Source organism: Pipistrellus hanaki, assembly GCF_964339955.1.
Source record: "Pipistrellus hanaki genome assembly, chromosome: 13".
In the NCBI taxonomy this organism is placed as follows: Eukaryota; Metazoa; Chordata; class Mammalia; order Chiroptera; family Vespertilionidae; genus Pipistrellus; species Pipistrellus hanaki.
Window position 1 is genome coordinate 55,197,148 of NC_140515.1, and position 14,751 is coordinate 55,211,898.

The window sequence follows — 14,751 nt, forward strand, 5'->3', positions numbered from 1 at the left end:
TTAAATGTTTGACCAAATATAGCAAGCTAATTTTTTTATTGATTTTTTTTTTTTTTTTTATGGAGAGGAAGGGAGAGGGATAGAGAGTTAGAAACATCGATGAGAGAGAAACTTCCATCAGCTGCCTCCTGAACACCCCCTACTGGGGATGTGCCCGCAACCAAGGTACATGCCCTTGACCAGAATTGAACCTGGGACCTTTCAGTCCGAAGGCCGACGTTCTATCCACTGATCCAAACCAGTTTCGGCGCAGGCTAATTTTTAAGTTGATAATTTTGTATGGCCCTCGAATGGTATAAATATCCGAATGGCCGATGGCAGAATAAAGGTCCCTCACCCCTGAACTAGACAGTCAGGTCTGTTGGGCCTCAGTTTATTCATCTGTAAAATGAGCAGGCTGGACTAGAGTGTTCTCAAGATCCTTTCTAATTCACACCTTCTAAGACAATGAGTCTCAAACTTCAATCTGCCTAAGAATCCCCTGAGGATTTTATTAAAATGCAGAGTCTGATTCAGTAGGTCTGGCATGGTGTCTGAGATTCTCCATTTCTAGCAAGTTCCCAGGTAAGACTTGCTTGTCTGGAGGCTGCACTTTGAGGACAAAGCATTTGCATTTTGAAATGTCAGGAAACTGTTCAAGACTTGGACATTAGTGAAAGATTACCGTGTGTCTGGTGGAGTGCTGGTCTGGGATTAACTGGTGTTATAGGCATGTACAATTTGCTCATCTTTTATCGAGCGCTGTAAGAGTAGATGTGAAATACGAATAGTAATGGGATGGATTTTGTTTAATTGATTTCAGCCCTGAAGCAAAAAATGGCTCCGAAACATTCCTTCTACTTGTCCCGTAGGCTATCATATCAGCCCCTTTGCACAGTTAGCCCCTGATTGCCCACATGTATGTGTTCTTCAAAATCCCTTTTAAACAGGTCTTACCTTTGCAATTCATTCATCGACTCATTGATTTATTTATAGCAAGCAACACTGGCCGGAGTGGGGAGGTTGAGGGTGGGAAACAAACTCCTCTGGAAGGTGAGGCAGGTATCATGCTTTCCTGACTCCCAGCCTGCTCTCACGTGAGGAAGTTCGCTTTACCTCCCATCTAGGCTGGTAATTCTCCTCCCAGGGCCAGAAGGTCATGGAATATGGGGAAGAAGATGCCAAACCATCCTGTGGCCCAGTATCAAGGGGGTGAGAGACCTGACCAAGCCTGGAGGGGCTGGAGCTGGGATTTGAACCTGTCCTCGGGACTCCTCCAGCCCTCTATATACCACCCCCATTTATTCTGGGGCCACTAAACCGATGGCCCTCATAGGTCTGCTGCATTTGTTAAGAGTTGGACCCCTGTGTGAGTGGAAGGGGGGTGGAGTGGGAGAGGACAATGGGGGAAATAGGGGACATATGTAATACTTTCAACACTAACGATTAAAAAAAAAAAAAAAAAAGAATTTGACCCCCCCGCCACTGAGCATGGACCCATGAACCAGGAGGTCACGGTTAGATTCCCCATCCGGATTGCCTGCTCCATCTCCAGTGTGGGACCTGCAGGATGCAGCTGATCAGTGATTCTCATTGTGTTTTTTTTTCTCTCTCTCTCTCCCTTCCTCTCTGAAATCAATTTAAAAATATATATATATATATCAATATATATGTAAAAAAATTTGACCTCCAAGGTGTCCAGAGTTTCCTGAGGGGAGACAAAAGGTGGAGGACGGGACTTGGGGCGGTCCCTAGGAACGAGGGGCGGAGCCTTGTGTGGAGGGGCGGGGCCTAGGACTGGGGGCGGGGCTTAGGACTGCGGGGCGCTCCCAGACGCTGCCGCGCAGACAGCCCCGCCCCCCGGGCCGCACCAACCCGGCCCCGCCCCCGCCTGTCTGTGCCTGTGGCGGCCGCTGTCGATAAAGTTGTTGTTCTGCCAACATGGCGGCGCCCATGCAGACCGCCGGGTCGTGTTCGCCTGAGGTGGGAACCGAGGCGTAAGGAGCCGCACCGGCCAGAACCTGTGAGCAGGTGACCCCTGAGGGGGGCCGGCGGGGCGAGAGCGAGGCCCGAGCGCCTCTCCCCGGACCGGGAGGGTCCGGTAAGCCGGGGGCAGGAAGGGAAGGTGCAGCCTGGGCTGGGTGGTCTCGGACCGGAAAAGCCTCTGAGATCCGCTGGGCAAGGCTCTGAGCTCTGGGTCTCCGGGCTCTTTGAGTCACAGGCCCCGCCGGCGGCTCCGGGCCCTTCCCCCGAGCGGCGCACGTGTGCACTCAGGGCTGCGCTCCCCCCGTCGCCCCCGCCCCAGCCGGTCCCCGGGGCGGGCTCCCGGGGCTGGGGTTTGTTTGGACTCAACGAAAAGCCATCCGTGCCTCTCTGGCCCACAGGTCATTCATTGCTCAGCCATCATTTGGGCTTAACCCCTCATCTTAAGGAGAAGCTGAGGTTCCAGACACGAAGTAATTCTCCCGAGGTCCCACAGGAGATTTGTAGTTGCGAAAACCCAGATCTACCTTATTATTAATAGTAGTATATCTGGTCTCCAAACGTGGTCCACTAAGGCTCATTTCCCTAGGTGCATGCGCACACACCTTCTTTTGGGTGCACCCAAATACCCTCACACGCTTCTCCTCCGTGTCCTGTTGGTTTGCCTGTCTTCTTCTAGGTTTCTCTGCCCGTAAAGGGTTGTCAGTTTGGGTCCAGTTCTCAGGCATCTCCCTCCAAGGGAACAGGCCACGACCCCCACCATTCTCATAAAACTGAACCTTAAGCCCCAAGGGAGGCTGGGAGGATCCCGGGATGTGGTGGAGGAAGAGACAAGATTCCAGACATCTGCGTATAGAACTGGATGAGACACATGAGGAAGAAAGGTGCCGTGCTGATAAATGCAACACACAGCCACACACCTTTCACACTTACCCTGTGGGCATAGTCCTCTAATAAAATGGCTGTCCTGGTCAGGAGGAGGCAGTGCCCATCAGGGCTTTGGTGGAGAGTGGGAAGTAAAGGAAGGGAACTTGGCTGAGCTCCAGAAAGTTCTATAAGAAATCACAGCCCTGCTCAGCTGGTGTTGCTCAGTGGTTGAGCATTGACCTATGAACCAGGAAGCCCTGGTTCGATTCCAAGTCAGGGCACATGCCCGGGTTGTGGGTTCAATTCCCAGTGCGGGGTGTGCAGGAGGCAGCCGATCAATGTTTCTCTCTCATCTTGATGTTTCTCTTTCTCCCTCTTTCTTCCTTTCTGAAATCAATAAAAATATATTTTTTTAAAAAGAAGAGAAACGAAGTATTAAAAAAGAAATCATAGCCCTGAGTATATACTAGGTGCTGAGTCCTGAGGACCCTCTAACACAAAGGGCCTGAACTTTTCTTTGAGTCTTAACACATTTTCCCGTATGCTCCTCAGAGAGGTAGAATCAATTTACATACCCAGCAGCACTGGATAAAAATGCACATTTATTGATTTCAGAGAGGAAGGGGAAGAGAGAGAGAGAGAGAGAGAGAGAGAGAGAGAGAGAGAGAGAGAGAGAGAGAGAAAGAGAAACATCAGTGATGAGAGAGAATCATTGATCAGCTGCCTCCTGTATGCCCCATACATGTCCACAACCCAGGCATGTGCCCTGAATGGGAATTGAGCCATGACCTCCTGGCTCATAGGTCAATACTCAACCACTGAGCCACACGCACATTTCTTTTTTTTTGCAAAAAGCTTTCTTGTTTCATTTGGTCCAGTGCATGGGAGAGGGCTTAAGCGTGGTTAAAGAATGGCGGGTAGTTTGGTAAGAGGCTCAGATAAAAGCCAGACACCAGGAGCTGCAGAGGGGCCTCTCAAAGGCCCCCGGGCTCCGAAGGCCCCTAGTCATGCCTGAGGGTGAGCCCTCCATGCTGGAGGGTGAGCCTTTTGAAGAGATCCTCGCCCAGCCCAGCCCGGGGGCCGGCCAGCCTGCGGAGGTGAGTCAGGTGTGGCCCATCTTCTTGATGAGTTGCCCCTCCTCCTCCAGGAAGTGGGTCTTCAGGAAGTCGCAGAGATGAGGGTCTGTGCGGGTAGAACCCAGGGCCTGCAGCTCCACAAGGGCCTGCTTCAGTTCCTCTCCAGGCCAGGGCGGTTTCCATGGCATCCTGGGTTTTGCCCACTTGTGCTTCTTTCCCGCCAACGCACAGAAGTGGCCCACGCCCTGGAGAGCCTCATGGAACTTGAGAGTCACGTCGTCAGGGTTGAACTAGAAGCCCAGAGAGAGGCAGGTGAGGAGGCCCGGCCTGCAGGTGCGGGCTGGCAAGGCCGTTGACCACAGCCTCCACCTTGGTGGAATAATTCTGGTGAATTTGGGAGCTCAGGGTTATTCGGCAATAAAAAGTTAAGGTAGGAAAAAACCCGGTGTGTCGGCTGGTCCTGGAGGTGGTTCTGAAGCTGGTGACTGGATGAGACACAGGAGGGTGACCAGAGGCTGGAAGAAGGGGCATCCCTGCGTCTGTTCCGTCCAAAACACTGTGGATCCGGGCCCGCCGAGGGCACTGCCCACGCACTTTTTGGTTTAACAGGTTTTTGCCAACCTGATAAGCAAAATATTTCATTGTTGTTTTAATTGGCATTTTTGATTAGTTGTAAAGTTGATCCTTTTCATATATTTATTAGCCATTTGTATTTACTCTTCTCTTTTTTCCTCTACTCATTAAAAAAAATTTCTTTATTGACTAGGTGGTCCTCATCCCCCGATTCCCATCCCATGCATGCATATAAGCCTAACCAGTGGTCACGGACAACAAGGGGCTGGGGGCATCCTTTTCAGGGAGAGAAATCATCCGAAGAGTAAGAGGAAAGCCTGCGAGGGGGCAGGGAGCCCTGGGCTGTGCTGAGTGGAAGGCCGGTCCAGGAGGGGCCCCAGGCACTCACCAGTGTGCTTCCTCCCCTCTTTCAGGGCCTCCCACCTGCTGAAGAATGGCTTCTGCGTGGCAGAGACTGGGTTTCTATGTCTCTCTTCTGAAAAGGCAGCTAAAGGGAGGGCCGGATGTGCTCGGTTGGGGAAGGAGAGTCATTCCGGGATGTCAAAGAGGAATTTACAGTGCCACGGGCCAGTGGACGAAAGAGTATACGCTGCAGACAAGAAAGGACGTTGAGAAATGGTGGCATTCACGGATAAAAGAACAGGCCTCCAAAACTTCTGAAGCTGATGTGAGTATCCTGGGCGATTCTCAAAGGGTAGAGAAGAGGGGTTAAGGGCTTGGACTCAGGTTAGACTCCCCGGTTCAAGTTATTAAGTACTAGAAGCACAGTGCACAAAATTTGTGCACCAGTAGGGCGGGGTTCCTCAGCCCAGCCTGCGCCCTCGTAGTCCGGGAGCCCTCAGTGGACATCCCTCTCGCAGCCTGGGAGCCCTCGCTTCTTACCGCCCACCTGCTCGCTGCTCTTTCCCGCTCGGCTCGCTGCTCCTCGGCAGTGCCGTGAAGGTGCTCAACAACCGTGAGCCCGGTTTCTGGCTGAGTGACCCTCCCCCAGTGGGAGCACACTGACCACCAGGGGGCAGCTCTTGCATTGAGCATCTGCCCCCTGGTGGTCAGTGTGCACCATAGCGACCGGTCATTCTGGTTGTCCCGCTGTAAAGATCGCTTAGGCTTTTCTTATACAGATGTGATCTCGAAGCAAATGACTGAATCTCTCTGTGCTTCCGTTTTCTTATCTAAAGTGGACAGTGATAGTAACAGTGCCCGCTGCTCCCTGGGACGCTTGTGAGGGTAGATGTAATGAGACAAGGCTAGTGCTTAGAAGAGACTCCGTGTGGAGCGGCATTTACTGGAAACTCGACTAGACAGGAGCCGTAGCAGGCGTCAGGTTCCTCCTGGCCCGTTGGTTGCAGAGTGGGGCAGCACACAGGGTTCTGGCAGGGCCAGACATGAGACTCCGGAAGTGGCCTCTGGGCCTCTCAGCCGAGGTACTTTAAAGTGCCTTCCCCTCCCCCGGCATGGCCGAGGCCTCCAACCCTGTTGTGTCACCTCAGCACCATGGTTTGGGAGGTACCAGCCCTTCCCTGGTATGACCTGGGGCTGGGGTCTGACCTGGCATTAGCAGCCGTATGAGTTAGTGGACCCGGGGCTTCTGGTCCAGATGCACCAGCCCAGGCTCTACCTGAATTAATTGTTTGGAGTGCTTGGCTGGAGCCGGAGGCTGGCTGCTTCTCTGGGAGGCCAGCCTGCTGGGTACCAGGCTCGGATGCGTTAGCCGTTACCTCTGGTGAGAAAGTCTGACATTGAGAAAGGCATAGCATTTAACAACTGAAGTGACAAAAGGAAGGTTTAAGGTAATGTGTAAATGTGCAATGCAAGTCTAACTCTTACTCTTTAGGAAGTGACAAGTCTTCCTGGCAACATGATCAGACTAATCTAACTTAATATATTTTGGAAACAAATCTTAGGAAGCAGTTTAATTAGTTTTCTTAAAAATATTTTTTTCTTGCCGAAGCAGGTTTGGCTCAGTGGATAGGGCGTCGGCCTGCAGACTGAAAGGTCCCAGGTTCAATTCCGGTCAAAGGCATGTACCTTGGTTACGTGCACATCCCCAGAGTGGGTGTGCAAGAGGCAGCTGATCGATGTTTCTCTCTCATCGATGTTTGTAACTCTCTATCCCTCTCCTTCCTTTCTGTAAAAAATTAATAAAATATATTTAAAAAAAATATATATATATATTTTCTTTATTTCAGAGAGGAAAGGACAGGGAGAGAAGGATAGAAATATCAATGATGAGAGAGAATCATTGATCGGTTGCTTCCTACACGCCCCACACTGGGGATTGAGCCTGCAACCTGGGCATGTGCTGCCCTGACCATGAATCAAACCATGACCTCCTGGTTCATAGGTTGATGCTCAACCACTGAGCCACACAGGCTGGGCAGGGTGCAGTTTAATTCTAAATAAGGACCTTAAACTGCTTTTGGTTTAGATTATAACTTAGTGGCTTTCAAACATGTTGAAGTTATAGTTTACTGATTTTGTGACATCTCATTCTTAAGCATATGGTTTTAAAAAAATGAAGTGGATCAAAATAAACTATTCTATATAATATGCAAATTGTCCCCTCAACTGGAAGTTTGACCAGGGGTCAAGGCCTGCTGGCCAACCGCCTGTGGCCCCTCCTTCTGTCTGGCCTCACTCCCTATTGGCCCCCCACTTTGATGGGGGTGGAACTGGCCAGCCAACCACTCCCTGGCCCCTCCCCCTGGCCAGCCCAGCCTGATATGCCCTGCCGGACCCCACCTGTGCACGAATTCGTACCCTGTGCCTCTAGTGTTCCAATAATTGGGTGAATAGCTTTGGAGATATTGTGGATGGGCCCTGGCACTCTGTCGGGTTTGAGGGGGGATGGTGCAGTGGAGAGAGCACCTGGCGAGGGTCTGGAGCCTCGCAGTAAAGGACTGGCTCTGCCCCAGAATTCACGCGAACTTGGCAACATCGTGAACCTCCTTGATCCTCACGTTCCTCACATTATCTATCTCACAGGATTGTTTTGAAAATCAAATGGGGAAATGTGGCTGAACACATTTTACAACCTGAAGTGTGTGTAAATGAAAGGTACAGGGGGAGAACACGTGTGGTGCGTCTCGTCAGGAAGTGAAATACTGCTGATGCCGGAGGATCGGGAGCATTCAGCAGGGACCGCCCTGTAGCCGGAGATACAGTTGAAACCCACCCAAATGATTTTCTGGAAGTTGAATATTTTGCCATCGTCATCCTAATTATCATCATCCTAATTAGAACTTCCATTTAATAAGCATATTACTGTGTGTCAGGCACCATCTGTCCATTTATTTTCTCATTTAATCCTGAAATAACCCTGGGGGAGGTACTATCCTCAGCCTGGGGATAAGGAAACTGAGGCTCGGAGGGAGGTTTGGCAATTTGCCCAGATGCACAACTCACCTGTGGCAGAGCCAGGATTCAGACCCAGTCATCTTTTAAAAATATATCTATTTTTACTGATTTCTGAGAGGAAGAGAGATAGAAACATCAAAGATGAGTGAGAATCATTGATTGGTTGCTGCTTCTTGCACATCCCACACTGGGGATTGAGCCCAGAAACGGGCATGTGGCCTGACCGGGAATCTCAGGTGACCTCTTGGTTCACTGAGCCATGCCAGCCGGACCCATGGATATTTTTTCCATTGATTTCTAGAGAGAGTGGAAGGGAAGGAGGAGAGGGAGAGACACACACACACACATTGATGGGCTGCCTCCAACATGCTCCCCTACTGGGCTGGGGAACCTGTAACTGAGGTGCATGCCCTTGACCTGAGTTCAAACCTGAGTTTCCCCCCTTGGATCCAAGGTCCGGTGCTCTAACCACTGAGCTCACCTTTGATTTACAGATTGTAAACTGAGCCCAGAAAGACAAAGGAATTTGCCTAAGGTCTCCCAGCCAGTGGCAAAGCTGGGACCAGAACTAGGGCTCCAGGTTTCTGTTGAGTGCTCCTTCTCTCTGCCATCCTCCCTTCCTCCCAGCTCCGAGCCAGGTCTCTAAAGAGACCGAAATTATCTCTCTCCTGATGTGAGAAGCTGGCAAAAAGAATAGGACCTATTTATAAACACCGTCCTTTCCTTATTGCTTAAAATCTTAATTTCCTTTAAAGGTTTAAAGTCTTAACTTTTATATAATTATGAAAATTTCCCTTTCAATTACCTTCCTGCTTGGTTATAACATAAACTCCCATAATTCCTTCTCTTCTTTCCACCCACAGAGGTTAGACTGCATTTCTTTGTCACAGAAGAAAATGACTTAATTCACACAGAAAGCGAAAGGCAGGGCAGCAGTAAGCTGAGTACCTTCTCTGCAATAAAAATATCCATGAATATTAAAAGCTTTTGCTTGCAGTACTTTTCCATATATCTTCTATAAACTCAGTTTTGGTGTTGGGCTTAGCTACTATATAATGAATCACTCGTTTTTACATAAATTTAAGCTTTATTTAAACAAACATACAAAAAGGAGATGCTAATGAAGTTATATGTGAAAAATGTTTGGGGCAAGATTGATTGTTAAACATAATATCAAATATATTACTATAATAAAAACAAGGTGATGATAATAAAAGAAAAACAGGTTTAATGTAAAAACTTCACCATGAAAAACTAGAAATATTTTATAGCAATGGTTTTCTTGTGTGTTTTTTTCGGGTCCCAAGAACTTTGGCCCAGCCAGTGTGACTCAGTGGTTGAGTGTTGACCTATGAACTATAAGGTCACAGTTCTATTCCTGGTCAGGGCACATGCCCAGGTTGTAGGCTTTATCCCCAGTGGGGGATGCAGGAGGCAGCTGATCAGTCATTCTCTCTTATCATTGATGTTTCTATCTCTCCTCCCTTCCTCTCTGAAATCAATAAAAATATATTAAAAAAAAATAAAGAACTGTTTAACAGCTCTTTAACACATTCTCTAAAAATGAGTAGGGAGGATAGTTTGCTTATTTCCAGAGGTCTTGTTCCTCCTTTGAGAGCCTTGTTTACAAGCTGAGAGGATTATCTGTCACTTTTCTTCTTAAAGACGGTAATTTTTTTTTAATTTATTGATTTTTTTACAGAGAGGAAGGGAGAGGGATAGAGAGTTAGAAGTGCTTAGTAATAAATAATCCTCATCGTTCTCCTTCCTTCTTTCCTAGAAATCGAAGCCCAAGTTCTATGTGCTCTCCATGTTCCCCTACCCCTCGGGCAAGCTGCACATGGGCCACGTGCGCGTGTACACCATCAGCGACACCATCGCCCGCTTCCAGAGGATGAGAGGGATGCAGGTAAGGGTGGTGCCGGGACGTGTGTTCAGGGCGAGTGCAGAAAACCCGCTCTGGATGAGGTTCGCTTTGAAGATAAACATGACAAGCGCAGCGTTTCCTTTTATGAACTGGAAGTTATCATAACAAAGCATCTAGATTAGCTGGGTGTTAGGCGCTGTACGAAGGATGGGGATGGGGCGGGGGTGGAGTGAGGGAGCCACAAATGTGGGTAACACATGCTATCTCCCTAGGAAGCGGTTCACCGTCTGGTGGGGTGAGACACATACTGGGATAAGTTTTTGTAAGGAGAAGACATTTGGGGAGCAACAGCTCTGCAGGGGTAGGGAGGGGCTCCACTACAGAGAGACCATCTGACAGATCTGGGGGAGGCGGGGAAGTTTGCCGGGAGAGAGGAAGAGGAGGAGAAGGAAGAAACTTGTTGGCTGCTGTGGGTCAGCCCCTCTCACCACTGCCAGGCAGCCCAGAGCCTGCTCCTGCTCTTTGCTGACATGAGGTGGGAATCATCATAGCACCTTGGTTAACTACTTACAGAGAGGCAGGAGGGACGGAGGGCTGCGAGCAAGGGCCTCTGAGCCAGATGGCCAGGACTCGAAGGCCAGCTCTGATCACTTCCGAGCATGGACCTTTGACCAGTCATTTAATGACCTTCTCTGAGATCCGGTGTTCTCTCATTTGTAAAGTGGAGATCACCTAGCACCTGCCCGTTGGCATGGTTACAAGGATTCAAAGAGGGTGGCGGTGAAGCACCTGGCACATATCTGGCACGTGGCAGTAACGGTAAACATCGCGCTGCCTGTGGCGGCTGGAACGGGCTCAGCAGCGCCCGAGAGCCTGCCCGCTGTGCCCCTCTGCCCATCTTGTGTTTACCACCGTAACCGGCTCCCCCCCCTCCCCCCCCCGGCTGGGACTAATCGGCCGGGGCCTGCACCAATGAGGCCCGCCGCCCCCCAGTCCTACGTAAAGATTTTCTCTTAGAAAGATGAGTGCACCCTTGTCACAGTTGGTTTGGAAATTTATGCCCACCTGACACTGGCAGCAAGAAGGATTCCTAAAAAGGAAGTCAGGCTACAGCGCCTCTTTGTCAGCGGAAGAGTTAAGCACGCCATCCTGTCCAGCGCAGAGATTTGTGCCCTGCGTGGAGCCGGCCACAGGTGTTTGTCTCCCTGCTTTATGCCAGATGCCGCCTCCCCCTGACACGGCTCTCCATCTTCCCGCTGTGTTTATTAGAAAGAGGCGGTGTGGAATGAATTGGCCCTCTGCCTGAAGAATAACTCTATTTAACTGTGATTCTTCAGCTAGATTTTTTTTTTTTTTAACTTACCGAAGTTATTTTAGACAGTTAGCAAATGCAGGCAAATTGTTGAAGATGAAGCTTCTGTAGCAAAACTGAACATTTATGGTAAAGAAAGGGAAGCCGTTAGCAGGTAGGGGAGGGTGTAGGTGGGACTCTGATTCCTCGGATGGAGGAGACAGAGAAAGCTCCAGGCAGGGCCCCAGGCCTAGGGGTCCCAGGACCCAGGTAGGCAGCTCAGGCCCAGAAGACAAAACATAGGCCCAAGGTCAGGCTGGCTCAGGAGTTGGACTCCCAGGTTTGAACCCCGTCCTCCCACTTTCCGGCTGAGTGACCCTGCACAAGTCATTTCATGTCTCCGAATCCCACTTCCCGCATCTTTGCAACACGGGTAACAGTGGTTCCTCCCGCAGGGGGTTGTTGTCCAGGTTAAATGAGTTAGTGCATGTGTCTGGCACATATTCATCCCTTAATAGGTGGCAGCTGTGATAATTATTTATCCGGATCTGGTTTATTCTGGGTTACCCTACGGCTGGGTCGGGGTCTGAATCCCTGTCTGTCATGTGGTTTACGGTGTCTTGGTCTGTGTGATCAGCAGGCGCCTAGGGTTCTCTTTGTTCTTCCATTTCAGATGGTAAGCTCTCTTTGGGGGGTTATCCATCCGCCAGGTTTCCCTGAAATTAATTTCTTGTTAATTTTCAGAGCTCATATTTAAGTCACATCATGTTACTGCCAGATTTGGTGAAAATTTGTCCTGCCATTTTTAAGTGATATGGCAAAAGAGAAACAGAAATCTCAGTGTAAAAAAAAAAAAATTGCTAACAGTGTGAAAGCCTGTTGAGTTTCCTGTTGTTTTAAAATCCTTCTTTCCCAATGTCAAGTCTAGTGAGAGAGAAAGAGAGAGAGAGAGAGAGAGAGAGAGAGAGAGAGAGGCGCACGCGCGATTGGTTTCAGGTCAAGTTCAATGATCCTCACGCTAAGGAGGGAAGGAATATCTAACCTAGAATAATTGGGTCTGACACATGTATTGATTAATTCTTTCAATAAATAGTCATTAATACCAGCTTTATTCTAAACACTTGGCTTTCTGCTGCATTAAATACAAACTCTTGAACAACACGGGAATTAGGGGCTACCCCATGTGCCCAGTGCGGTTGAAAATCATAGCATAGCTGTTAAGCCTCCCCAAAACTAAACTACAATCCTCCCTTGGCATGTGTAGAGGATTGGTCCTAGGACCCCCATCGATACTGAAACCCTCAGATGCTCAAGTCCCTTCAATAAATCCTAGTCAGCCCTCTGCATTGCAGTTGGTTTGAATCCATAGATGCAGAACCCAGGAATATGGGGTGGAGGCTGACTGTATATTTATTGAAAAAAAAAGTCTCTGTATATGTGGACCTTCGCAGTTCAAATCCACATTGTTCAGTGCTCAACTGTATTGGAGCTTGGGTTCAAATTCGTCAGTAGGCCCAAGGAAAATTCAGCAAGCTCTGCCTTTCTCTGTAACTTGTTCATTTGTTGGTTGATTTGTTTTGTTCAGGCACACTAAGAACAGCATTATGGGAAGTAAAACATACGGGAGTGACCCGTGCACCAATTCTGCTCCGTCCAGGGTCACCGGGGACCTCTGTGGGTGTGACTCTGTCCGTGAAATGCCTTACCGTTCCCGCCTCCTGGAAACACGGCTCTCTTGGTGTGAGACCCCACTCTCCAGGTCTCTCTGCTGCATCTTGGCTTCTTCCTCCCAGTTTACTCCACATGTTTGTTCTGCTCCACTTTGTCTTTGCATCTCTATCAAGGAGAGGAAGTCCCCCCTTATTCCTAGCTTGCTGAGAATGTTTATCGTGCTGGGTGACCTCGTCCAATCGCTGTCTGAAGTGTTGGTGCCCATGAAATCTGCCAGCAGTGAATGACATTTCTCACTAACTCACATCCTTGCCATCACTTAGTAATGTTGGTTTTTTTAGTCTTGCTGATTTGGTATATAGCAAATGATACCATCTGATTGAGCTTTTAATTTCATTTTCCTGGGTGCCGTCCTGGTGAAGCTGAGATATTTTCAGGTCTATTTATTTAACTTTCCTCTTCTCTGGTTGGCTTGTTCGCCTTCTTTGCCAACGTGGGTGTCTTTTTTTTACGGCTCCGTATGACTTCTTTGTATAGTCAGGATTTTTGATTCATCCCCCTTGCCTTTGAGCCGTCCAGACCACAGGTTGTACTTGGAGGTTGAGAATGGGCGAAAACGATGATTGGAAAGTTCAAGTTCGCTTTTACTTTGGTTTCTTTCTATAGTAGCAAGTAAGTTGTGCAAAGGAGAGTTGAACCAAGAGTGTAACTGATCACTGTGGTCCCTGTGCTCTTGTAGCTCCTGGAGATGTGCCCAAAAGCCAGGACTGCCACTGTTCTGTTTGTTTTTGTTTTTTTTACTAATCTTCATCTGAGAATATTTTTCCATTCATTTTTATAGAGTGGAAAGGAGGGGGGAGAGAGAGAGAGAAACATCGATATGAGAGAGAAACATCAGTTGGTTGCCTCCTGCACATACCCCCACCAGGGCCAGGGATTAAGCCTGCAACTGAGGTACATGCCCAGGACCTTTTAGTCTGCCGGCCGACGCTCTGTCCACTGAGCCAAATTGGCTAGGGCTGTGGTCGGCAAACTGCAGCTTGCAAGCCACATGAGGCTCTTTGGCCCCTTGAGTGAGGCTCTTCCACAAAATACCACGGCCTGGGCGAGTCTATTTTGAAGAAGTGGCAGTAGAAGAAGTTTAAGTTTTAAAAATTTGGCTCTCAAAAGAAATGTCAATCATTGTCCTGTTGATATTTGGCTCTGCTGACTAATGAGTTTGCCGACTACTGGGCTAGGGTGTCACTGTTCCTTTGTGGAAACTGAAGTCACAAACAGCTGGCCAGACTGTGGACACACAAGTAGAGCACATGTGGCCTTGACAAATGGAAGCTCAGGGACTTGAGGGTGACGAATCGGTCAGGAATCAGGGGCTTTAGTCAACAAGAGTGGCTGACCGCCTCCCACCTCAGATTGGTTGCAAAGCTCCTGTGAGATAATCAATGAGAAAACCCTTTAAAAACTCCAGTGCAGTTTTCCCGTGGAACCCAATGAGTAGGAGCACTAATAGGTGGTGCTGAGGGGTGGCTGTGGAGCAGGGGCTGCTCTAAGCCAGAGATCAATCACCCTCATTCAGGAATCGGCAAGGAGGGCTGCTCTGCCGTCCGTCTCCATAAACCCGCGGTGTCTGATGACACATTTACAGCTCAGCTCCATATGGTGATTTTGTTGTGTTTTCATCTGTTGTATGCACAGATGGATGGAAAATAAAATTACCCTCCTCCCACCTCGGCTGGTCTCCCCAGCACCTTCTGGGCCAGATTAAAGCATCGGCTGATGAGCATCAACATGCCAAGTCTCCTCACAGACTTGGGCTAATTTGTCTCAGGCAGAAAGCCTCTGGGCGCTGCCCCAGCCGAGTTTTCTGTTCCGGCCTTAATGCTGTTCCCTGAGGAAGAGGAAAGACATGGAGGTGTCTGGCAGCTGTGTGACCAGACGTAGTCCCCTGCGAATATCAGCAAGTGAGGGGAGGTCTTAGCACGTGAATCATAATATATACTGAGTGGCCAGATTATTATGATCTCTGAACGTATAATAATCTGGCCACTCAGTGTATATCCTATATAATAAAAGGCTAATATGCAAAT

General features: G+C 49.0%; 1 protein-coding gene across 1 annotated transcript in view; it reads left to right on the top strand.

Annotated features, from left to right (window-relative positions):
* The first annotated feature begins 1,879 nt into the window (after positions 1 to 1,879).
* LARS2 (leucyl-tRNA synthetase 2, mitochondrial) overlaps positions 1,880 to 14,751 on the top strand; it is an 82,492-nt gene continuing 69,620 nt past the window's right edge. The window contains exons 1-3 of the mRNA XM_084902042.1: positions 1,880 to 2,010; positions 4,892 to 5,145; positions 9,616 to 9,744. Of these exons, the coding sequence (XP_084758168.1) occupies positions 4,912 to 5,145; positions 9,616 to 9,744 (363 nt within the window). The 5' untranslated portion in view covers positions 1,880 to 2,010; positions 4,892 to 4,911. The remainder of the gene's footprint in view (positions 2,011 to 4,891; positions 5,146 to 9,615; positions 9,745 to 14,751) is intronic.